Consider the following 26,194-nt stretch of genomic DNA (forward strand, 5'->3'; position numbering starts at 1 on the left):
AAGCAAAACCACCGTCTAATAGCATTTGGAAACTTTATGGAGAAAAATCTAGAGTTCTTACTGGTCAGGCTGCTGTGTCCTTAATTTATATATTTCTATAATTTCCTTGTTAAGAGAAGAGGAAGAGGGGGAAAGAAATCCCTGACTCTTGGTCACTACATATAATTGTAGAACAAGTTTTAGAGGCAGTGGGTATTGAATTCTTTCAGTCTGTCTGTATAACAGTGTTGGTATTATATGAAGATGCCTCCTAAACTGGAAAGTAGGTGCCTAGGCAGTGGATGGAGAGTGTTTCAGCTAGCTTTTAGATAAGCACTTATCTAAAGTCAGGACATAAAAATACTTTCACGACTCTATGAAAACTGCCAAAGGAGAAGATAAAACTAACCCAGATTCCGTTATTACACTCTCCCCCTTCCCCCGTGGAAGCATGACCATCTCAGTGCAGTCCTGGGGCACCCAGATTTCTCCACCCCAACCTTCCCCCTGCATGCTGAGTTCTTGGCATGCTCATTTTTCTCCAGCCTCTCATTAAAGTAATCACTTTAAAAAATCAGCAGCAAGAGCGTGCATTTCGGTGAGTAATGTTTGGCCTCGTCTGGAACAGCTGGCCTGCTGTGCCACGGTCCTGAGGTGATCTGCAGACAGCTCACTCAGCAGCCTCCTGTGGGTTGATGCTATCAGCAGACACTTTCCACCCCTTCACTAAAACACCCTGCTGGCTTCCTACTCGGAGTGGACAGTAGAGCAAACAATGAGCACAGAGACACTGAGGGACCTGACCCTGCGCTGACCTGAAGCAATTAGGCTGCCAGCCTGATGCACCTGCTTTTTCTCCTTGGGTCTTCACCTGAGATGCCATGTGTCTACATGCCCAGGTGTCCCACGTCCACCTGTCTCCAGGACGCAGTTCAGATGTTACTTTCTCTTATGAGTGTCTCCCCATGACCCCAACTGCAACACCCCTTTTGCTATGAAGAAGTGTAACACTTCAGTACAGTTTGCTTTGGCTTTGTAGACTTTTCTCTCATTTTATTTTCTTTTCCTTTTTTTTTTTTTTTCTCTATGAGAACAGGGCCCATATCTCATTAGTCTCTTCAGTAAATCACCTGCTATGCATTTGGTTAATACTCTCATAATGATTGTGTTATTTACAATCATCTTGCTGTAATTATAATTGTGCCAAATGAAAGCAGTGTGCTCTCCACATTTCTTGTTTCCTGCTCATCTCAAAAGCCTCTGTGGATAGTTAAGAAGCCTCGTCTTGAAGCGTGAAAATGTTGAATGACCTGGGGCGGTGGCTGAACTACTTGTAACTCAGAAAAAGAATAGAGCCTGGGGGCCTGGTGAGATGGCTCAGTGGGTAAGAGCACCCGACTGCTCTTCCGAAGGTCCAAAGTTCAAATCCCAGCAACCACATGGTGGCTCACAACCACTCGTAATGAGATCTGATGCCCTCTTCTGGTGCGTCTGAAGACAGCTACAGTGTACTTACATATAATAAATAAATAAATAAATAAATCTTTAAAAAAAAAAAAAAGAATAGAGCCTGGGACAACATGGATTCTACCCCCTACTCAGAATGGAGTGATGAGGCTCAGAAAACCTCCAGAGCTCCATGTTGTTCATGTGATGCTACATTTGTAGCCGTAGGATTGTTACAGCGAATAGATGTCATTCTGATTACACTGCTGCCCTGGGCTACCTTCCCTGTCTCTAGGGGTGAAAATTTCTACAACCACTGCATTTTATTATAGATCCTGTTTCCTCCTTATCCCAGTTCTGTGATCTTGAACACCTTGCCTTCATTATTTCCCAGTTGCTCATTTGTGAAGTATCAAAATACTTCTCATGGAAAATGGCAAGCATGGAGTAAGAAAGCTGAAGGCCAAAACAGCACCAGTGATATTATTCCAGGGCTGGAGACACACGTGCTCCATAGTGAGCATGCACGCCACTTTAACAGAGAACCTGAGTTCACTGCCTCGCACCCACACACGGCAGCGCACAGCTACCTGTAACTCAGAGCAGTGGAGCCAACCTTCCTAATGCTGTGATCCTTTCACATAGTTCCATATGTTGTGGTGACCCCCAACCAGAACATTATTTTGTTGCTACTTCATAACTATAATTTTGCTACTGTTATGAATCATAATGTAAATGTGTGGTATTCAAGTTTTTTGTTATGTGACCTCCAAAGGGGTCATAACCCTCAGGTTGAAAAATCACTGCTTCTGAGGGACCTGCTCCCCCTCTTTCTCTCTGTCTCTCTCTCTCTGTCTCTCTCTGTCTCTCTCATCTGTGTGTGTGTGCGTGCGTGTGTATGCATGAGCAAAAACGTGTGGGCACACACACACACACACACACACGAAATAAACAGATAATTAATACTGAAAAAAGAAGAGGGAGAAAGGGAACCAGCTGTAGGGAAGAAACCAATAAAGTTAAACTGTAATGATCTAAATGTATGAAGATGCTTTAATGAAGTTTATTTGCATGCTAACTTAAAGAATACTTTTTGAAAGCCACAAAAGAAATATAAATAAAACCTCAAAAATACATACTTTGCTGACTTATTTCAAAAGTTAAAGGGAGAACTTATCCACAAGATAGTGATTTATAAATATTACTTTTGCAACTCCCAGGCATTCACAAAGTCTTTCCATAAAACAGTAGTGTTCTTAGAAAGTCAAGTCGTTGGAAAATAGCAATAGAGACAGAAGGGAGATGCCTTGGTGCTGGCTTATTAGGGCTTTAACCTCGAGTTAATGACACTCAGCCTATGGGGTGCACAGACTGAGGAGGAACGCTCCTTCTTGGTCCAGAAAAAGAACTCTTCAGAGGGCTGGCATCAGCACAGCCAGACTTGGAATTCACTATAAGACCACATCTGTCTGGACCAGCTGTTGCCGGTCTGTGTACACTCGCCAAGAATAACAGCAATGATTTTCACTTTATAGCAACTTCCATCTTGGGACCGCAGAATAATGCATCAGTGTAGATTAGGGCTCCCATGATTCTTGACAGGAATGGGCATGCTTCACAGAGAACGGGGATGCTCTCATCCACAGCATGCCGCTCTTCTGGGGGAGCCTTCTGGGGTGCAAAGAGGCGTGGGCCGGTTCTGAGTTAGACCTGCTTTTCTGATCTGAGCTTTCCTCTGTTGCAGCCTCCATTTTCAGGTAAGCTTGAGCAGCACAGCCCCCTCCTCAATGCTCCCATCAGCCAGCAAATGATCTCCAGTGTGCTCTGCTTCTGTAAAGACTGCAAAGTATGGCAAGCCTGGAGATGCCGCCTGAATTAGCGAGGGCCTGGTTCTTACAGGGCGCAGGGGAGTTCCCTGATAGTCTAGCCATCCTTAGGACAGAACCCAACAGGAAATCTTCTCGTCCTGCTCATTAGGAGATGGCCCCGAACTTGAGCTTTTAATGTAAAAAAGACTTTTTACAGTTTTTATTTTCTTCTCTTCTGAGATTAGCATTGATCCTTGTGTCAGATATTGATAGAGGAGACAGCGTTTGAAAAGCAGTTTGATTGTGCTGAATTTTGAATGAAACTATTCAATCTGGAGAAGTTTCTCAGCAGTGGGAGCTTACCCTTCACAGACGCTTTTTCACTCTTGGCTGTCATCTCCATGCAAAAAAAAAAAAAAAGTATTTTCACCTAAGAAAATTTCTATTGATGTTACTTTATACTATATAATTTTAATCCCTTAAGACTAACAGCCGTCCTGTGGGAAAAGTGTAGGTGGGTTGGAATGCTGGGTACTCTTGTGGTACACATCAGTCTTGAGGACACCTATCAAGGTACGAGTGACTTAGTTTCACCCCTTGGCAAGACAGTGTGATTGCCTATCAAAGGTGCTTGGTGATTAAATGAGTTATTTAATGTGAAATATTTCGAATATTATCTGATACCTGCTATATAGTGCCCTGTAGCTACTTTCAGTTTCCCAAGTTATAAATCAATGAATTATATAAATCAAACTCTAATGTATGCCGAGCTCATAGAAGTCATGAAGACATGTCTGTGGGTACATCACATGGCTGGTTGATCAGAAGTGGCAGAGCTCCTCGACTTTATGTTCAGGATCAGTTCCTATCTCCCCGCTCCCTGCGGTGTTGATGGATGGCACTTAAGTCCTTCATGTTCTCTCACCCACCTTCTGCCACTTTTGAAAGACAGCCATAGCTCAGATTTGACAGGTTGTGTGAACATTTAACACAAATAATCATGAGGCACTGTTAAATACTAGCACATGCCATGTATCATCTGCATACCACTCACGATGGCTCTGAAGTGCCTGTTCCTCACGTCATTTATCCTCGGAAATGTGATGGTAAGTCTAAACACCCCCACCCCACCCCACCCCCGCCGCCGCCAAAGTAAAATAAAAAAGAAATAAATAAGAACAGTGGAGAGTAAGTGGTGTGACGTCACACTGCTCTGCCCCAAAGCCAACACTTTCTCCACCACACCACAATCAGTGTTTCTGAAAGCAAGAAGGGCCGCATTAGTCTCCAGCCTCTGGTATAATTAGCATCAGGCTTTAATCAGTGAGGTTGACTGTCTTGATTAACCTTTATGATGGATCATGTAAGTTTCATATTTCTAAATGAATATATAAAGATAGCTGTAAATCAGTGGGAAAACACTGAGCTAAGATCAGAAGGCTCATAGGTAACTCATGGCTCTGCTGCTCCCTGGGTGTGGTTTTATTCAAATCACTCCCTCCCAGATAGGCCATTAACAAACCACTGATTTGATTTTCTGAATGAGGAAAGGTGAGGGTGGGGAAGAGGATGGAATGGAAAAGGAAACCCCAGGGTCATGATGTGACAGTAAAACTCTGGTGTTTGTCAGTGTTGGACCAGGTTGCTTACAGACGGTGAAGGAGCAGGAAAATCCAAAGAAAATTTAATCTTACAGTGTTTAATCTCTCCTGAATTCTTTTACACCAGGTCCTAATCCAAGCCCCTGATCCTCTTGTCTTGTTTAGGCCACAAGAACATTCTGTCCTCTTGAATCCACATTATCTAATGATGGTTTTACAAAATTGCCACAGCCTGGGCACATTTAACGCAGACACTAAGTTCTAATGTGCCACAGGGTACAGTGGCTTAGATGGACCATCTTACTTAACTCATAAGAGCTAGAGAAAGTACCCAAGGAGCTAAAGGGATCTGCAACCCTATAGGTGGAACAACATTATGAACTAACCAGTACCCCGGAGCTCTTGACTCTAGCTGCATATGTATCAAAAGATGGCCTAGTCGGCCATCACTGGAAAGAGAGGCCCATTGGACACGCAAACTGTATATGCCCCAATACAGGGGAACGCCAGGGCCAAAAAAAAAATGGGAATGAGTGGGTAGGGAAGTGTGGAGGAGGGTATGGAGGACTTTTGGGATAGCATTGGAAATGTAATTGAGGAAAATATGTAATAAAAAAAAAAGATCTGTTAACACACATTTATATCTTAAGTAACTAAGACATATTTATCTCAATCTCTAAATATCTTGCTCCACGTGTCAAATGTTGATTAGTGGGTATGGAGTTAAAGCAGAAGTAAGAATTGTCTATCTAGAATGCAGGCATTAAGCGCCTTAGCCACACTGATTGCTTTTCTTTGTCCTTTTGTTTTTTCTTCACATGCCTTGATTTCCTGACCAAATTCTAAACTGTTAAGCTAGACAGATCACAGCCATCATGATGTTTGCCCTGATACTGCACGAGTCCCTAATATTTGCGCAGCCTTAAATCACTAATTTAATGCAGCTTTAGTTGAGCTTGCAGTTTGCCTACGGTATAGATACCTAAGAACAAGGACTTTTCACTACTTCTCCATGTTCTCTCTGTCCAGTTGTTTATCTCCCCACAAGGCTGAACTTTTGTGATTTGCTTTTCATTGGTCAAACAAGAAAACATTTTTTTCCTGTTATTCCCTCTTAGGCACCTTGGTTACATTCCTACAGGCTTGGGCATTCAGCAAGATCACCTGTCAGAGGGCAAACTTGTTTGTAGATGGTGGCATTTTCACAGAACAAAGCATTGGCCTTTCTCTGCCTCCCAGGTGCCTTGGGTTGCTGAGCAAGACACCTCTCTGACTCAAAAGAAAACCACCTCCAGTTAGGTGAAATGTGGGGGGGTTAACCATTTGTTTGCTGGTTTGCGTTTCCCACGAAAAACTCAAAAACAGAAATTTACCTCAGCCATGGAAAGTGATGTGCCAAGCACTGTATTTGCATATTAAAACTGAAAGCGGATTTGCATGTTATTTCAGTGTCTTGTGTCACGTTCAGGCATCTGTCAATCCCACTAGCTAGAAACAACTTGTGTAGTGGGAAAGTGTTTCTGTGCATAGAAGACTGAAAAGCTCAGGCCTTTCGCTTTCTCAACCTGTCCTCAGTCTGGATTCCCTTGGCTGGCCTAGTCTCATACCGAAAACTCTGAAGAGGAGACTAGAACCCTATGCTTTGAAAAGTACATTTGTTATTTTCCAAAAGCCATTCACTATACTATATTCTAATTAAATCATTTTAAAATAAACTGCTTATATTCCATCACTGATACTTTGCTGGGCTTCTAGGATTTTGTTTTGTTTTGATGTTCATAGTCAGTTTCTCATGTATGTTATACACTATTTTAATACACTCTGAAAATTATAATAGCAAGAAACATGGGCAATCTAAGTACCTAATAACAAGTGACTAGGGGAAACTCATTTTAAACAGGCAGCGTGTTAGAAACAAGGCCAAGGCTACAGGACAGGTAACAGACAAACTATGGTGTCTGTCTCTTAAAAGTATAGCTTCTTCCCAGATGCAGTGGTACACACTTGTCATGCCTGCACTTGGGCACTGGGTGATGGTGGAAAGAGGATCAGGAGATTAAAGCCAGGCTCATGGCATGGCAAGTGTAATATCAGCCAAGATTTTATGAGATGCTGTCTCAATGAATGAATGAATGAATGAATGAATGAATGAATTGGTGTAACTTCAAATCAAAAGCATCCCCCCATCCCTGTACTCCTAATAGAACAACACATGCTATGAAATCTTTCTTCACAACAAAGGATTAAATAGCTACTGCACTTTTTCAGGCCATCAAAATAAGACGAAACCTTTTCCTCTAGAAAGCCATTGCTACCTACGTAGGCTATAAGCAAGGAAATGGTTTAATTTGAAAATGCAACCATAGACAGTTCATTCCATCCATTAGAATTCCATGTCATCCGTCTTTGTTGGGTGAAAATAAATGAAGAGATGTCCGACATTTGTCTACCCTTGTTAATGGCAAATCTATTTCCATGAGGTATCAAGTCTAACTGGTAGGCTAGAGACTATAGTGATTTTCCCCATCCTGGTTTTATAGGAATAGGTTCCATTAGCCTCCTGCAGAACAAACTGAGAGGGATCCTCTCACTCCCAAGGTGGGCTTGCTTCCTCCTCAAGAGGCACCCTGGGAGGCATAAGAACAGCAGCATTAGGGGATACCTGTGGCACAGGGCTGTGTCATCAATTTTTCTGCATCTGTTAATGGAGGTACCCACTAGTTGTTTTTTTTTTTTTTTTAGTTCTTCTCTCCTGGTTGGTGTGGCATCATTATTTATGGCTTAGATGCCTGGAGAAGCAGGAAAGGGACAGAAACATTACTCCATCTAACATGAACTTTATGTCACTGATGTATGTTTCAATGTCAAAGGTATTATATATAGGAAGGTTAAAAGTTTGGAGGTCCAACAAAGCGTGCATTTACTAACCTCAGTATTAGGAGGCCTGTTTTCAAAAGTCCTCATAATTATTATGTAAATTGGTAAAACATTCTCTGAAATTCAAGACTATGACCCTGACAGAAAGGTGGGGGTCACTGCAAAGACCAGTGAGCAAGCGCTTCACTTTGTTCTTCAAGAAGAGCATCGCCATGGAGCTCTAAATCTCTTCTCTAGTAACTGAGCAGGTAGACTTAGTACTTACTATACAGTGCTTCTTTGTATGAATTAGATAAATTACTCCAGCTTGTAAATGAGGAGGTCAGTAATAGAAAAGCAAATTCCTAAGTGATTAAAAGATATCAGGACTCAAAGTCAGCATAGGCAACCTTGAGGCAATTACCTGTGACGTGGGAGACTAAGGGTGGTAACTGTGGGGCATGAGAGCCACTTTGGCTTGTTAGATGGTCACAAAACCTTGGTGTCCTAGCACTGCAGCTTTCTAATAGATGCCCAGCCTTGCCCTTGGATGTAGTAGCTTTTCAGTAAGCCCATCTTGCTGAAATACAGATTCATAGGTCCTCTCCTGTGACTGCAGCTTTGGCTTAGGGACAAGAGTGTGATAAGCAGCCAGGTGTAGTGGTGCACCCCTTTAATCCCAGCACTCGGGAGGCAGAGGCAGGCAGATTTCTGAGTTTGAAGCCAGCCCGGTCTACAAAGTAAGTTCCGGGACAGCCAGGGCTATACAGAGAAACCCTGTCTCGAAAAACCGACAAAAAAAAGAGTCTGACAAAAAAGAGGTTGTGGGTTCTGCCTAGCAATAATCATGTGGATCCCTCTCCTACCACATGACTTCTCCATGGCCCACCCCTGAAACATAACAGGTATCCCAGTGGACCCTCTGCCCTTGGCCAGAAAGGATACGTCATCCCTTTACCCAGTGAGGCATTAAGAGTCAACCTGACATCTGGTAAGAATCTAGAAGTAGAAGCAGCCATAGGAAATTGAGAAGTGAAAACTTGATACAGCTAAATGCTGGGGGGTGGGGAGGGGGGCTATCAGAAATACAGACTTTTTTTTTTTTCTGGCAGGCTTTCAGCTTTAAAATGGGGCTAATTCTACCTTTTGAAAAGAAGATAATTTCAATGTTTCTTTTTACAAGAACATATAATTGAAGTCATTTTCCTTCTGAGAGAAGGAACCTCTTGTACACCATTACAAATGGACAAGAAAAACTGCGCATCTTTGCTATCCAAAATGATAGAGTATTCATTATCATGGAATCTTTCAGTACATTTTGGCTGCTTTTTCCTGCAGTTTTATTTGCCTGCGCAGTGCTGTTCTGGTAAGATTCAGATTCACTAAGTTCAATTGTGTAGTACTTTGTAGATAAGAAATCAACAGCAGGTAAGGACACAGAGGAAAAATGACCAATAGCAAGGCCATCCTCTGTAACCTGAGAGGTTGATACATTGGCAGTTAGGGAGTGACTGATTCATCACATGGATCCTTAGAGCACTGAGCTACATTGCTATTAGGAAGCTTCATTGAAGCGAGGGGGCATTGGCCTGGGAACCTCCACTAGGCATCTCAGTGAGGGCTCTTTATCAAGCATTCCCGTTCTTCAGAAGATATGGGTCCCAGTTGCACATACCTATTATCTACCTCTTGTGAGGCTAAGGCAGGAGGGTGACAGCTTTGAGGTCAGTTTGGGCTGCCTAGATAGGTTCAGGCTAGTTTGGCTACATAGCAAACTCTGCCACCCCCACCCCCACTCCCACCCCCCACATATGCCCGTTGGTGGAAACTTTCCTTCTCTGTGTAAGAACAGGGCAAGGAGGATAAAGTGGTTAACCTTCCTAGGTTCTTGATTTCGGAAGCCAGGCGTAGTGAAAGTTCAGTAGGCTGCAGAAGCCCTGCAGGCTGCCCCGTGCTTACTCAGACTCAGAACACAGAGTGAAGCTCCAGGTGCTTCAGAGGATGCTGACAAGTGGTTTATGTCTTCTTATAATGGAAACCTCTGTACTAATGAGGTTTCCACTGACTCAGTGTGCATCTATTTTTGCAGACGACAAAATATCTCTAAATATAGAGACATGTTATTTCACTCTCAAGGTGGACAATGACACATGCTATATTATCGTCACAAACACATGGAGTTGAAGAATCAAGCAATCTTTGAGAATGTATTTCTATGCATGAAGAAACTGAGGCCCAGGAAATGAAAATAATTCCGTAAAGACCTTTAGTCAAGTTAAAGATAGAAAAATATTAAAGATGCCCTGAATAGTCGGATATTTGTGATCATGTAATAATATACTTAATCCTGTATAAGACTATGCCAAATGCTTCAAGCATAATGAAATGCAATGTGACTATGGTGGATAGCAGTTGCTATTTGCCTTATTATTATTGTGGCAATTTTTCTTGTTCAGAAACGATTATGTCCTTTTGTATTTTTTTCATTATTATGCAATATCACCCATAATACTCCCATAATACTTAGCAAAAAAGTAGACTTGCATATGACTGTACATTTGGCACCATATGTCTTTTCTAATGACAGTTACCTGGGCAACAATGTAGCAGTGCATATCAGACCAAGTAGATAATTCGATCCTTTATCTGACACACACACTCAAACACACACACAGAGACACCCACACTTGGAAATAGACAAACACATAAATAGAATAATACCACTCAGTTTCCTATGACTTTTCAGCACTGGCCTTTTAGTTTATCAGTTTCCATGTTCCCTCTTACAGTGTGAAATAACTCAGCCTATGAGATAGAGTTCTCTTCATTTTCCAGTAACTGAAGGACTAAGCCCCTACCTTCTTGTGCCTCACATGGCAACTTCAAACTGGGAATCAGAGATGCTTTCTGTGTGCCTAGAGACAAGAGAGCAAGTTGAGCCACCACCCAGTCCTGATTGCATTTGTAAATAGCCTTGCAATGTAAAATCTCATAGTGTTCTCTCAGCTAAAATGAAGACCTGGCATTGGCTGCTGTCTTCCTTACAGCTCTTTTTCCCTCTCCATTTCTTCCGTATGCAGTGTTCCTGTGTGTCCTTCCTTTTCTCTTCCTTTCTCTGTCTTATGAAATCTAATCTATCCTTCAAATACAAAGATTCTTGTCTTCAGCAGCCTTCTCCTGGCACATGGGAACATCGGAACCATGCCTGTATCTTAGTCTCTACACACTTTTGTGACTATCTACCGTGGGTCTTATTCTTCTACAACTCTTTAAGTTGTCAGAGGTTGAAACTTTTCATTGGGATTGATATTTGCAGTTCTTGGCACTTAGTAATTTCTTAGGACGTGTATGTTAAGAAAAGTTTGGAGTTGTCTGAAACCTGTCCACTTGACAACTCACCTGCCTATGATGTTCCTATGTCTTTACTAAGTGATTCATACATTTCAAAGAACACACATACTGCTGATTAATATGAGTATTTAAAAGAACATCTCCCCCCCCCCCCAGAAAATGATAGGCTGATTTAATTTGTTCCACACTGAGCAGTAAACTTTCTTTTATGTACATAAAAATCTTGGCTTATACTAGAGTAAATAGATATAAATCTAAATTGCTGTTAAATACTGCAGCTGGAAGGGCTTGAAGACACCAGTAGACAACATTGAGAGGCATTGCATTGTAGCACATATACAAACTTGGTCCACCGTGGAGTCTGATCTGCTGTTTCTCAGAGATGGTGCTCACTTACCCACTTGACCTGTGCAGTTTTCTTATCCTTAAAGCAGTTTGCCTGTCAAACAGGGCATCTAAGCATCTAAGATTAGCTAAATGTGAATGCAAACATCCTGGAAACAGTCATGCAAGCGAGGGATCCTGGAAGCAGGTAAACATTTCACCACCACTGTTCACATTTCTACTTCAGAAGCACCAACTCAGAAAGCAGTGGGAGTCATCCCATCCCAGTGACTCGTTCACATAATACAATTGAATGCTTTTACCCTAAACTGGGCTATGAATTGCTCATTTGAAAATTAATGAGTTGAACACAGCTGTTTGGTGTCCTTTAGACATCATGAGCACTAATCTCTATTAGAAGGGAGAAATTTCGGAGATAATCTGCCTATCAGAGGGAGAAGTAAAGTTGAACTCAATGCCCTGGGCTCTCTTCCTTGGGGTAAAAGCCACCACTTACTTGAAGACTCTGGTGGTTTCCACCATTTATTCTACAGGTGGTCAGCATTAGACACTGGATGGGAAGGTAGGAGAGTCTCATAGACAAAATTCAGAAATACCATCAAATCATCTAGATCCTTTCTCATAACAACTAATGTATCAGATTTTGTTCCTTGCTTAACTGGGGTTCTACTGTCAGTTTTTCATTTTTGTTTTGAAATCAGGCATCCATTCTATAGAAAGCACACAAATCTAGGGTATGTTTTTCCCCCCAAGCTAATAATATTCTCTTAAGATGCTGTGCAGTGGCACTGGGGCAGAGCTCTTACTGGGCCACATAGCACATGACAGTCAATGCTTTTAGTACATACAATGCCCAGCATGTGAGGTATATAAAAGGCTCCTTTTGTTTATAATGTTTTCAACTTACAAATGGGTTTATCAGGACATATCACCCTGATAAGTCTTGATAGCATTAATATATTATATTTGTCTTATATTAATACAAAAAGTAGAATTTAAATGGGAAAGAACCTTTCTAAATTTGGCAAACTAGGCAAGAATATTTGAATAATAACAAAAATAGCCTTTCCACATCTGTGAAATACTGATAAGACTACTTTGATATTAGTCTTTTTTTGAAATGTAAGTGCTAAAGGTAGAAAATCTAAATTTCTGAACTTGTTTTGTGGAAGATAGATTTAATTTTTTACCGCGTGTTTATTGAAACCTAGACTAAAACAATAATAAACAATACCTGGTTGAAAGGAAAGTGCATGGGTGGAATTTGGGTTTAGATGCCAGCATAATCCGGGCTCAGCCTCACCTTTTATTGCACACCTGAAGGAAAGCAACTGACCCCTTTTCCATCTTCACTATTTAATTGTGTAGGCCATGCATGGTAGGTCAACCATACTCCTGTTGTAGACCCAACACCCAAGGGTGTATGTGTAGCACATATTTGCTTGATTTTTTAAGGGGATGTTAAAAGTTAAAAACATAGGGAAGTAGGGTGAATCTAGGGTGATTTGGGGTGGGATAAGTAGGATCAAAATACATTATAATTCTCAAAGAATTAGTAAAAATGAGGGAAAAAAACAATGAAAGGATAAACTAAAAAACCAGCAACGCAGTAGTTTCTTTAAGGTATACTGCAATGCTTTTAGTGCAAAACAACATCTGCAGTTGAGAAGTTGCTCTAGATTTAATGTAACTGGATGGTCCAGCATGGTGTCTTGGCCCGATGTCACCATAACTAGCCCTGCCCTGATCTTTTGGCATTTCAGCTTTCTTGTCTCACAAAGAAGAGAGCAGCTGGCACAGGCCATGGTCTGTCCACTTCTTTCTCTAAAGTAAATATTCTAACGGGGAATAAAATCCTCTGAGAACCAGAGTAGTGGCCTACCAAAGTGTTTCTTGGGATTTTTACTCTGCATGTCTGTACTTCACATATATGTATATCTCAAACACTAGAAAAATAGTATAGACAAAGGACTAAAACGTTACCAGTGAAGTATTATTCATGTTGTGAAGGCATTCCATGCCTTCAGCATCACTCAAACAAGTGAAACTAGAATTAGGCATGACAACATCTTGAAGTCATATATAGTTTACAGAATTTTCATGCCTGATAACTCCTTGTATTTATTGGACATGGTGAGAGAATGAATGCACGGCTTGGGGCTTCATAGGATTTAATCTTCTGTGATGCTGAAGAGTGAAAGTGTCAGCCAACTATTTCAAGAGTGTGAACACCAATCGAGCACTCTCCCTCTCCTCCCACTGAGAGTGGACCAGTGGTATCCCCATTGCTAAACTATCGGTTTTTATTTCCTAATTAAAGATTCTGGATTGATAATGACATGTTCAAATGTAAGAAAGGGAAATCTGGTGAGCTCCCTTATGCGTATGTGGGTGTAAGAAGTTTTATGTAGCAGGAAGCTACTCTGCTGCTACCATCTGACCGTCCCTTCTTTGCACGTGCTGGGATTTTCAGTGATTGTCTCAGGGATGCTCTGGCCTGAGTTCCCATCCTCTTACGCTGCCGTTCTTCAGTCTCACCTGCCTACGTTAACACTACTGGCTACTTCATCCTATCTCATGTCTGCCTACTTACAGCTCTAGGAAGGAAAATTGTGCAGCTTCCTTAAGTAGGACCAAAATCTCTTCGCTTTCTAGATCTCAGGACCAATAAGATTCATCTTATTTCCCATCTTAAATGTATTTGAACAGGAAAGCACAATGGCTGAGAGCTTTTTTATTGTACCTGAGTCCCCCCTCCCCCCTTGGGTTTAAGAAGTCTTATGTATTTTTCCTCTTTCTCTGCATTCTCTCCTAGGAAGCTTCCCTTAACCCCTGACAGTGCACTTTCTACTGTCTTTATGGATGTGCCTGCAGACTTTCCTCTGGACTGTATTGTCTTTATTGGTCATCTTGCTAATTAATACACAAGTGATAACATGTCAACTTCTTAGCAGTTATTGAAATATTAGATTCCTACTATTGGATACACAGATTCTAAAGTGTGATAGACTCGTCTAAAAAAAAGAAGTAAATGGAGTGAAAGGCCAAAGGTCAGACACTGTTGAATGCACCTGTCCTACTCCTTCCCAGGACAAATACTCCTCGGTTAGGCTGATTGCTGCAGTGGATGTCTAGATGACAATGAAATGGTTGAATGCTTTCTTCCTTTCAGGGTGGATACCCTGGGCCTATGGGGCCTCCTTCCATCCCCCCATCATTCCGCCCAGAAGATGAGCTCGAACACTTGACCAAGAAGATGCTGTATGACATGGAGAACCCACCCGCTGACGATTACTTTGGTGAGTGGGGAAGAGAGCCGACTTGTGGAGTAAATTCCTCATTTCCATTTTGCTAGTGAGCAGTGAGGACTGTATCAGCTCCTCTGGAGTAGTGTTCACATCTGCTGCATCTGTTATCCACATACCAGTGCGCGTGTCTGAGTAGACCACCATGAACCTCAGTGGTGGATAGAGTTATTAGACATGTAAAATCAACACATAATTTTGCCAGTTTATTAGCTTAGCAGCAGGCAAAGATTTATCATCGTGTGTCCAAGTAGCTCTAAATATTTATGTCTAATACTTGGAATCTGATGTAGCTTAACTGTATTTTCAGGTCTTACATTAACTGAATAGAGGAGGAAAAAATTATCTTTGTTTTCCACTTCTTCTCTCTTCAAACCTATGAAAACTTATGAAGTGATGTTGTTCTTGCCAGTCTATTAGTATAAGTTGGAGGTATGTGTCATTTGTGAGATGCTATGGACACAACTTGTCAAGGGAACCTACAATGCAAAAGGGATGAGACAAGCACACAAATGATTATGAGTGCGTAGAGGAGAAGTGAGAGTCCTGTGAATGCTCAGATCAGATTGGACAGATCGTCAACCATCGTAATATAGAGGTTGTTTGTCCTTCAGTCTCATAAAGAATGGTATTTTTGTAGCATCTAAGTAAATTTATTTCTGTGAAAACAATTTTGAAACTGCAACATATTAAAATGTGTAAAATACGAGACCAAGTTTGACTATTACATTGAAGAGATGCTGAGTTACCAATTAAGGTGGTATAATATTTTCTAAACATTCATTCTCTGTTTTGTGATAGTCTTATCACAAAGTGCTTTCTGAGTAGGTTCTTGAAGGATGTGGAGAGAAGCATCATATGGGTCGCAGTAATGAGTAAAGGCTCCGCCAAGGTAGAGAACTGAACAGGCTTTTGCCTCCTCAAGAGCAGTTGCCTTCCATCTTGGGTCAGCTGTCCATGAGTGCTGGAACTGTTAAGCCAGCCTTACCTTCCTCACCCTGGGACAAGCCTACTATCTGCCTGTCTGACAGACTGACACCAGTCAAGACTACAACAGGTTAAAGGTACATGCCACCAAGCCTGGCAATTATTTACTCCCTAGAACCCACACAGGGAAGTGGAACTGACTCCTGTGAGTTGCCCTTTGACCTCCACCAGCATACTGTGGCTCACACATCCTTCATGCCCGCTCCCTGCACCTCTGAACCACAAATAAATAGGCAAGTAAATATTTTTAAAAGTAATTTTTTTAAAATAAATCTACTTCTGGTTCCTTCTGTGTGCCCAGTTAGCTCAGTATTGTTAGCTGTTCCCTTATCACCTGAGCCCAGTTTCCTACCCTGATGATTCAAAGATGTGGAACCAATGTTCCCTAGCATTCTTTGAACACTAGAAATTCACTATAGAAACAACATTAACTCAAAGAAAGAAAAGCGTAAGGCTTAACATAAAGATTATGAGAATTGGCACAAATGCATGGAAATAGTAACACAGAAACCAAAGCTTAAAGCAGAGCATAGGAAAAGTTTATTGTGCTCTCTTCATTGTAATAGGAGGAGGGTGTATATTAGAATCCAAGATAAACTAAGTTAACGATGAAAAATAAGGTGTCTGTAATTAAAGAATATTAAAAGTGAAATGCTGAATTCTGAGCATATGTTTCCGATATCGTGCAACAATATCTGCTGTAATAAACCGAGCAACTGTATCGACTGTAACAATGGATAAGTGTTACACACTCAGGAAAACAGATAAAAAACGATCCCTTAGAACTACCTTAGCTTTACGACATACAAGCTTCAAAAACTGGAGCAAAGTGTTCTGTGAGCCTCTGTTGGTGCTGTTTTATCTACAGGATGGAAACAATCGCTATCTTATATTGTGATTGTGAGTAATGCATGAAATATTTATAGAAAGCACTCAGCCAAGTCCTTGGCATGTAGAATGTGCTCAATAATCAGAGTTCACCAAAGCTCCAGGGGCTTACAGCTTATTTAAGAAAATAAGATATCCCTATTAAAAATCTATCAATAACATTTGAGTGAAATTTAACTTGTAGTAACAATAAAAGGTGCATCACCAGCCGTCAAAGTCATCATTGCCAAGTGGAGGCTGCTATCTGTGAGAGGAGAGGAGAGAAGGGCGTGGTTTTACTGGCTGTTTATAATATGGTAGTACTATTTTATGAACGGCAGAAATTAACTGTAATTTCATCTTACAGAAGAATGTAACCCCTTGGAGTAGATGTTACTATCATGTTCCCATTAGAGAATTAAGGCCCAGGAATGCTAAGTGATTTTGCTCAATATCAACAAATAACGAGCTGCAGAAGTAGGTTTCAATTCGTGTGCCAAGCCTGTGTTGTTGAGCACCATGCCTGGGATGGAGGGAATTAGAGCAAACACTCAGGGAAGGGTTTATTGGGGAGATTGCCTTTGGAGAGTTGGGCAACGAACCATGAGGATTCTCTTCTAAATATAAAATAAGCGGAATGTAAGTGAAGACAGGATTGTTGAAAGATAGCGTCCTCTATGTGGAAAACCTGGAAGTGGCTCTGTACAGGCTGCTCTGGCAGCGCCTGCCCCAGGCGTGGGTTGTATCTTTGAAAGTGTGTATGTCCCAGAGGGGGCTGTGAAAATTATAGTGTGTTACTCCAACAAGAACACCAAGTGATGCACAGCTTCATCCACATTCAGCCAAGGTTCTGAGAGACTCCAGGAAAGGAAGGAAGATCTAGAAGGAGCCACAGAAAGGTACTAGGGAAAGATTAAGCTTGAAGGAGTCATCAATCTTAGTTCAAGTCATTTGGAAATGGGTCTTAGTTCAATTTGGAAGATAATAGAGAAATGCGGTGTTTTCTGATGGAGAAACTTTTGATTTGAAAGGGGGAAAGTAATGGAATTGAAGCCTGGTACAGAAGTGGAAAATACTGGGCAACAGTTGGCCCAAGTCTCTGAAAGGTTTCTACACCCTGGCTGGTGTGGCCTTCTCTAATGAGTTGCATGCTGAAGTCTAGTTCCATGTGGATTGTTCTGTGGAGAAGGCTCAGGAGCATAGCTGCAGGGTATAGTTTAAATGACACCTCTAACTCTGCTTAGCAATGTGAAGTCGGGAGCAGAAGTACTTGGTGTAGACCTGCCTTTAGCCTCCCAGTCTTTAAATATGGCCTGTTACCATCTTGGCTGCAGAGAAGCAGTGCCACGATGGGTACAGACAGGAGAAGCACGGGGAGCTAAGGTGATGCTGTGTGAGTGGGAGAAGAGAGGTCCATGGACCCACCTGAAAGATGGAGGAGGGAAGATGAAATAGCACTGTTTGCATCATGGGTGTGGCCAGCAGAGGAAGATAATGTCTTCTCTTGCTTTTCCTCCAGAAGGAGGAGAGAGGAAGCAGAAAGAACTTGGAGACTGTAGAAGATTCATTTCACCATCTATTAGAAGCAAGGCTGCATGCTTTTGCTCGAGGTCATATCCCTTGGAGTAGTCTGTGTTGGTGTAAAACTAGCAAAGGGTGTGTTTGTTTGAAGGGAGCCTCCACTCCAGTGGTAGACGCTTAGAGAGACCAAGGGGCAAAGAACTAGAAATCACTACGACTTTTGACGGATTGAAAACTTAAAGAGAACTTTAAAAATAGGTATCAAATGGCAGAACTAAGCAGCAAGCATGGCCACTGTTCAACTCCAAGCTTACCTCGTGTGAGTAGTTTTCAAGGAAAGTGTGAAAGGAATATTAAGCTGTAGACCATCTTGGAATGGCTTCTCGGGGTTATGTGAGCCTTCTATGTTGCCTCACATAACAGACTTTTATTTTCATCCATTGTGAAAGGAAACACAGTTGGCTGTCCATTTGGAAAGGAAGCATAATTTAACTGCCACACGTGCACATACACTCTCATATGTGTGTGTGTGTGTGTGTGTGTGTGTGTGTGTGTGTGTGTGTGTGTGCAGGTGTGTGTGCAGGTGTGTGTGCAGGTCTGAGTGTCTGTCTGTGTGTGACCATAGCATGGCTTCAAATGAAAGTTTTCTGACTGAGCCCTTCCTAGGACTGAACACAAATTTGTTGGAATGCAGAATCTCTGAAAGTGGATATACTATATCTGAGAGTGGATCGAAAATATCTGTCAGCGTATTTTAAGCATGTAATATAATTATCTTGGCATTGTTTACATGCTGTTGTCTTATTCCAAAAAAGAAAGAAAGAAAGAAAAGACTGAAATGTGTGCATTTCACATTTTTTTACTAGGCTATTTGAAGAATCACTATGCCTTCACAGTAGTACAAGGTAAAATCTTGTGTAAGAGAATCTTGTATTAACTGGAAGGATTGCTAGTGGAAGGCATTGAAAATTCTTTGCATGGAAACAGGACTTTGATTGGAATTGGGTTTTACTTTCCTTCCAAAAGATACTTGGACTAGAGTGGAAGGTATGAGGCAGCAAAGACATGACACTTGTGTTAAATCGAAGAGGAAGAAGACAGGGATGGTAATACACTGCTATTCCTGAAGTGATGTCGCCTGTTCACCACACTTAGTGCTAAATATCTTCCCAAATGAAGTCAAACTGGAGGTCCGGTGATGTTCATGAATCAGCTCTAGAATGGAGGTCCAGTTCCTCCCTAGGTTCATTGGAGCACGTGGTAGCTGACCATATCCACAAACATTGACTGCATGGTTCAGGAGTCTGGAAAATATGATTTAGGTGCATTTGAGATTTTGGAGGGAAGAAGCCCTGGGACCCTTCCTGACAATTACTGAAAGAGAGTCACCTGTGAAATGGACTTGGCCAATTCTAACAGAGCTATGGGGTGAGTTGCTAAATTCCCATTCAGTGTGGAGAATTAATGCTGTGAACAGACAAAACGAAATCTCTGAGAAGTACAGGTGAAAAATCAACTCTTTGATGGGGAAGCCAATGAAATACACATATGCTAATATATCAGTACATCTTTCATCCAGTGTCCACGTCCGACATTGAGTGACTTAGTTATCTAAAATCACCCTTAGCTGCACCTTCAAAGTGAGTCTACAACATTTAGTTTTAATCCTGTGTTCAGATGATTAAATGAGGCCAGGTGTGGCAGTTCACACCTTTAATCCCAGCACTTGGGAGGCAGAGGCAGGTGGATTTCTGAATTCGAGGCTAGCCTGGTCTACAAAGTGAGTTCCAGGACAGCCAGGGCTGCACAGAGAAACCCTGTCTTGGGGAGATCTATAGATATAGGGTAGAGATAGAAATCTGAGTCAGAGTAAAGATTTTCTGGCGGTTTTAAAACACTTACATACTTCTTGCATCATCTGAGTTAGACAAGAGCCTGGGTAAGGGGTTAATATGCTCATTTTCCTTGGTAGATGAACCAGATGATCATGAGCTTCCCTGCTCTGTGGACGCCATGCTGCCCTCATCAGTCAGAGAGCTGACAAGAAGCAGAATGGCCGTGGCTCAGACCTCACTCTGGAGTCTCTTCCCTCTCCTTCATTGTGCTCTCTTAGAACGTTGCTGAGTTGGTCATGGTGCAGCTTAGCTCAGTTAGCTGTGTTTGAGCTTCCAGATCTGTACAAAGAGCCGCGTGATTGCTTTGGAAATCGCTTGGCAGGTCTTAACTAAGGTGCTGAGTGATTTGAACCTGATTGTCTTCATTGTTGTGTGACAAGAAAACTATTCCTGGAGTGTCCCTGTTGATTACAGACAGGGGCCTGACTCCAGGTGGGCAGTTTCCTTTAGAAAAGCTGGGACCTCAGGTCTTGTTTTCACACACAAATAACCTAATTAAGTAAAAACCCAAAACCACAGCGTTGGAGAAAAAGTAGAAAATGGGTGGTTTAGAAAAAGGTGGTACTGATCAGAGGGGAAAGTTGGTTTTTTGGTTTTATTTTTTTCCCTTTTTGAAGTAGCTATGGGTCATGAGAGTACAGTGGTGTTTCGTTAGACATATTAGGTGTATCTCCTTTATGGTGATAACTTTTTGTGAAGTATTTTCTCAGAGCAATTTGGGCTTATAGCACTAAGTCATTTATGTCTTCCACCATAGCATATGTTAATTTTTAGTAAACTCAGCCAGTATGCTATTAAAACATTGATTTGAAACCTAAGATTCATAGGGTTTTTTTAAATGTAGTCCTAGAAGTTTTGTGAAATAGTTTTTCATTTTCTAGAAAATTAAAGCTCAAATCATTCATCCAAGGTCATACAACTGAGACTGATTTGAAAACTGTAGATAGAACTTTTTTTTTCTTTCTAAATAAAGAGTAGAAATTAAAGCTACAGAAATGGCTAGGTTAGTGCTAGTGCCTGCTGTATAGACATGAGGATCTAAGTTTTGACCCCTAGCAACCATGCAAAATTCTGGTCACACTGTACATGGTTGTAACCCCAGGGCTGGGTGGGTGTGCAAAAGTAGAGACTGGAGAATTGCTGTGGTTTGTTGCCTTCCAGCCTACTGAAAAATAGCAACTTCCATGTTCCATGGGAGTAAGACAGAAATAAAGGGTGTCACCTGATAGCCTCTTCTGATCTTCACATGTGTACCTGCATATCTTGTACTCTCTCACTCTCTCTCTCTCTCTCTCTCTCTCTCACACACACACACACACACACACACACACACAGACATACACACACACACACTTAATAAAAAACAAACTGGTGGTAGAAATGGGGAAGGGGCCATCCAAAGGTTAAGAAGCACATTGGAATTGATGTTTTTGCAAACTTGATCTGGATACACCATTGCTATACTCAATAAGAATGCATTTGCCATTATAAATAATGAATTAATAACTTGCTGGTATCTATATATGCACATTGTCCTGATCTTCTTAATTTTCAAATACAAAAATATATCATTGCCTCTATCTCACCCTTTACAAATACCTGGCTGTACCTTTTGTGTCCTTCTTCCTCACAAGTGTATAGATGCAAGGGTAGTGCTTACTTCACGGTAGTGCCCCATCCTTTATGGGTTGGCAAGTGAGAAATGAGAATGATAGGTTGGCAGTTGCTGCAGAGTAGGGGTATTCTTCCACTCATTTTTTTTTATCACCTTTGAATCATAAAATGTTAGTCATGCAAGGTACCTATGCCTAAGGACCTGCTACAGATGGGGAGAAGAGGAAATTCATCTCACTCCCCCACCTCAGGGTCACAAGGCACTTAGTGACACAGCCGTGAATTATAACCCAAATTTTATCATTTCTTTCTTTTTAATCACATAAAGGCACAGGAGAATATGTGAGTAGAGTTGAGATGTTGTTGCTACATTCAGTGAGGTTAAAATTGGGCTGACAACCTTGGACTTGATCTCATTTCCATGTGTCTTCTGTGAAATCCAGGAGGAAATCGGTAGATTGAAAGCTTACATAGTTGAGATTTTATTCCTAAAGTACTATATCGTATTTTACTTTATACTGTTTCCTCTGTAACCTTTGGCTCCCACAAGAGATTCTTGCCTCTGTAATTTCTTCCTGTTGCAAAAGAATTGGGTCAGAAGACAGGGAATCAAATTGAAAGAAGTATGTCCCCATTTGTACATAGGCTGTCTATAGCAACTGTTCTAAAAAGGTCATCCTTAAAGTAGCTCCCTCCAATGCCATGAACCACCATCCAAAACTGCCATTTTATATGGACTTGATAGAAACAACATAAATCTACTCACGGGATTACAGTTAGCAGCATCCATTTTATCAGAATTATGAAGAAAGTAAAGATACTCCTACTTCATAATTCAACATCCTTTGATGATAAGCCATGGAAGCAATTGGAATTCTGAAGGAAGAAAGCACTGGTGGGCCATTATGTATGGCATAACAACGTCTTACTTCCTAGACCATACACAGTCTTGTATTGACATGAACGTAAAGCTGAGTCCTGAAGCTACAATGCTAATTATGCATTTTCTGACCTTACATCCCAGCCATCTTTTAATGAGAACACAGCTGCCTTTCCCCTACAATTCGCCCTTCCTCTCTACAACCTGACCTTTCCCCCTGCCTGTCCCCTAAAGCACAGAGATGATGATCTTCTTGCAGATGTTGAAGTGACATCAGGATTGTTGGAAGACAATTAATTTACCATCAAGCTATTGTTTGAACATCTGTAGAGTTATGCTTAGTAATTCTATTGTGTTTTTAATTAAGCAGGTTCATTCATCTACAAATATTTATTGAGCACCTACTAACCACCAATCATTGTTCTGTGTACCTCCGGAGATCATGGAAATTAGGTACATTAGTGACCAAAGAGGAGAGGCATTTGTTAAATCCTCCTCTGTCAAAGGCTTTAATGTAGAACAAAGTTGTTTGCTTCAGAGTTCCAATGTAACACAAGTCAGTTTCCAAGACCAGTTATGCTCATTTTGAGCTACCCACCCCAACCCCGTTCCCTGGGGTTTATGAGGAAGATCACTGCATCGAAAGATCAAGTGCCAAGGAATCAGATTAAAATAGGGTTGTAGACTATGACAAAGCACAGCACTGATGCCATACACTTACTTAAGGGCTTCTGGGGTCAGTGTCACTAATGGTACTTGGCATAAATAAGAGATACTAATATTGCTGACCATCAATGTGACATTGGTATTTAATGTAAATGATACAGCACTGTCATAAAAAAGAACAAGTCATCATTTGATGGATGGCACAGAGGAATGAGCCCTTGATTTGGAGGCAAGTAATCCAAGCATAAGATGGGTCTTTTTCTCTGTGCCCCTGCTGCCATTTGACTTTTTGTGCTGTCCTTAGGATGTATTCTTATATGTTAACTGAGAACATGTTAGCAGTCTTCAGATTATTTCCCAGAAAACAAAGACACAGAAGTAACTCAGCTTGCAGTATAGCTAATGGTATGGTACATGAGGCTCTGAGATCAGTCCCCAGAACAAGAGAGAGCTAAAGCAGAGAGTGAGAGAATGAAAGATTCAGGGGTAAGGCTCCATCACAGGCTTTCTTAACTTTTCTGGGCCTCCATTAGAAGATTATCTATTTTATACACCTATTGCCAGAATAATATTAAATAAGTAAACAAACATGTAAATGTGTTATACACCATTAGTAGAACCCTCAAAAACTAAAGAGATGTTAGCATTTCCTCCTTGGGCTACATCCAGTTTGATTTATGGCATTTGAAATTAGCATATCATAATCTCTCTGATTGTTTCATGAATTAATGCTTTGTGATTTTATAAGGTGTTATCTTGTTACTCTTGTTACTGGAGTATCACTAGAGGATCTAAGACGTGGGTTTTACTCACTCTGTGTGAGAAAGCAACAGCCCAAGATCCACCACAGTGTTCTCATTTGCTGAGCAAACTACTCTTGCTTTTTCATGTGGAATGCAGAAAACTATTGAACAAAAGGACAAAATGAATTTTGACTCAGATGGTACAGGATGAATCATAACCTTCTTTCTTATCTAAGATGTAAAGAAAAAAATAAAACTAATGCAGTAGATGGCTGTGTCAGCATAATCCAGACAGCCTGTTTTTCAACAGAACAGAGAATACATTTCTACCAAGCTGAGAATTGCAGGTAGGACAAAAACCTGGTTAAATTTTTTTCTTTGTTAAAACTGTAATCAAAGGATCTCTATGTCCTTGCTTCAAGCAAGCCAATCAGAGGGTTCTGTTCCCACCAGCAAATATTGCCCAGACTGTTCATAAATCCACCTATAATCCCAGCTGAGCAATTAGGGGACAGAAAATTGACTGTGTACTTAATGTGTGCTCCCCATATCAGCCTACCACGTGGTCAGTATGGGGGATATACCATCAAAAGATGCTTCCTAAGTCATAGTGTTCTTGGCCTTATTGGGGAAATTGTTTAAAATAAAATATAGAATTTATCCTTCTAGAGTCTCGACCCAGATTTATTATCTAATCAGTTGCCTGTGAATGTAATGTAAAAATATTCTTTAAGTAAAAGGCACTTTTAAGACCTCTGTTTTCTCCAATTGTTCTTCAATTTACAATTCTAGTGGGTCTCATCATGGTCCTGTATGTATGTGTGAGCATGTGTGTGTGTGTGTGTGTGTGTGTGTGTGTGTGTGTGTGTGTCTGTTTTACATGCCTATTGATCTACTTACTGATTTGTAACATTCCCCAGGAAAGACTACAAATCTTTAAGTTGCTGTTTCTTCTTCAAAAAGCAAAGTGAGCAACTATGGTGTCTTTAGAAGTCCCATGTCACTCCATCAAGGCTTTTGCTCTCAGTAGATATTCCCTAGAATAGTTCTATTCTAAAAACCTGCACTATTATCTCTGGTTAAAACTGGACCAACATAGAGTAAGCACATAGTCTATTTGGAACACTTTAATTTGCTTTTAGACAAAAAAAAAAAAAAAAAACGAAAGTACTATGTATCATTACTGTGACCCTTTGAGACAGATGTTCTTCTTTTACAGATGATAAAATGGAGGCATAAGCAAGTTAAAGATGTTTCCTAAGGTCTATCAATTATAGTTGCTATTTGAGCCCACAGCCTGTCTTTTGACACCTGCATATATTGACTCTATGACCACAGCTGGCAGAAGGGATTCAAGTCATCGCAAAACCACAACTGTGCTAATATCCTAACCCATGTCTCCCTTTGTTTCTTCTGGAAGATGTTTCTTAGAGTACTTTCGTTTCCTCTGGTTGAAGGGCCCCACAAATGACCAAGGAAGTAGATGGGAATCCAGACCTGCCATCAGTCTCTTTGCCCTATGTCAAATGTCTGCAGAGACAAAGAATTAACTTGTCTAACAAATGTTCAGTGTTCGGATTCTTGATGGGAATGTACCTGAGACCTGTATCCCAATTCCTTTTCTCATCTTAGGCTTGACTGAACTTGGCTATTCATGTTCCAGCTGAGAAACTCTGCACACTGTCTCAGCCCTTCTTTCACAAGTGGACATAATTACTTTTGATTTTTAGCCATCCATCTCAGTGATATCTTCTAAGCTAAGGAACCTTTTAAAAAGCTGGTCCAGTCCACAGGCAAACTGGAAGAGAGAGAGAGAGAGAGAACAAGGGACAAGGATTTCATATTGAAAATAAGGTTACCCTGTTGTCATGTCCTTAGACAAAGGAGTTCAATGCAATAGCTAGCAATTGGCTCGCTCAGTCGGAAGTTGATGCTATTTTAGGTCATCAGCAGGAGTGTCAATGTATCTGTGAATTTTGGCATTTTGTTTCATTAAGGTGGTTCAGGAAGCCAGACACTGATTAACTGATTATTCAACTTGGTTCCCACTCCTAATTTTGGATGTGTGGTGTCTTCAGGCAGCTGTTGTGACACCCTGCTTCTAAAGAAAACTTTGCTTGTGCCTCTAAAGCAATTCTGGGAATAGTTTACCCCACATCCTACTCTCCTGGATTCTCTGCATCTCTGGTGACAGATGCCATGGAGATACTGTTGCTTCTGGATCCTGGCATTTCTAGGAAGTACCAGGGCCATCCAAACTGCCTGCATTCTCACTGGTACACTGGGCTCAAAGTGGACTTTCTTATGGAAATTACATAAGAAGATGCCCA

The 26,194-nt window shown here is 41.1% G+C and overlaps 1 protein-coding gene across 10 annotated transcripts in view; it reads left to right on the plus strand.

Moving 5' to 3' along the window:
* The window catches only part of Lpp (LIM domain containing preferred translocation partner in lipoma), a 599,229-nt gene that overhangs the window by 437,183 nt on the left and 135,852 nt on the right, over window positions 1-26,194 (plus strand). For all 10 annotated transcript variants that reach the window (NM_178665.5, XM_017316922.2, XM_030249029.1 and 7 more), the window contains one exon: window positions 14,559-14,685. In NM_178665.5, the coding sequence (NP_848780.3) occupies window positions 14,559-14,685 (127 nt within the window). The remainder of the gene's footprint in view (window positions 1-14,558; window positions 14,686-26,194) is intronic.

This window comes from Mus musculus, chromosome 16 (genome assembly GCF_000001635.26).
Source record: "Mus musculus strain C57BL/6J chromosome 16, GRCm38.p6 C57BL/6J".
NCBI classification, from domain to species: Eukaryota; Metazoa; Chordata; class Mammalia; order Rodentia; family Muridae; genus Mus; species Mus musculus.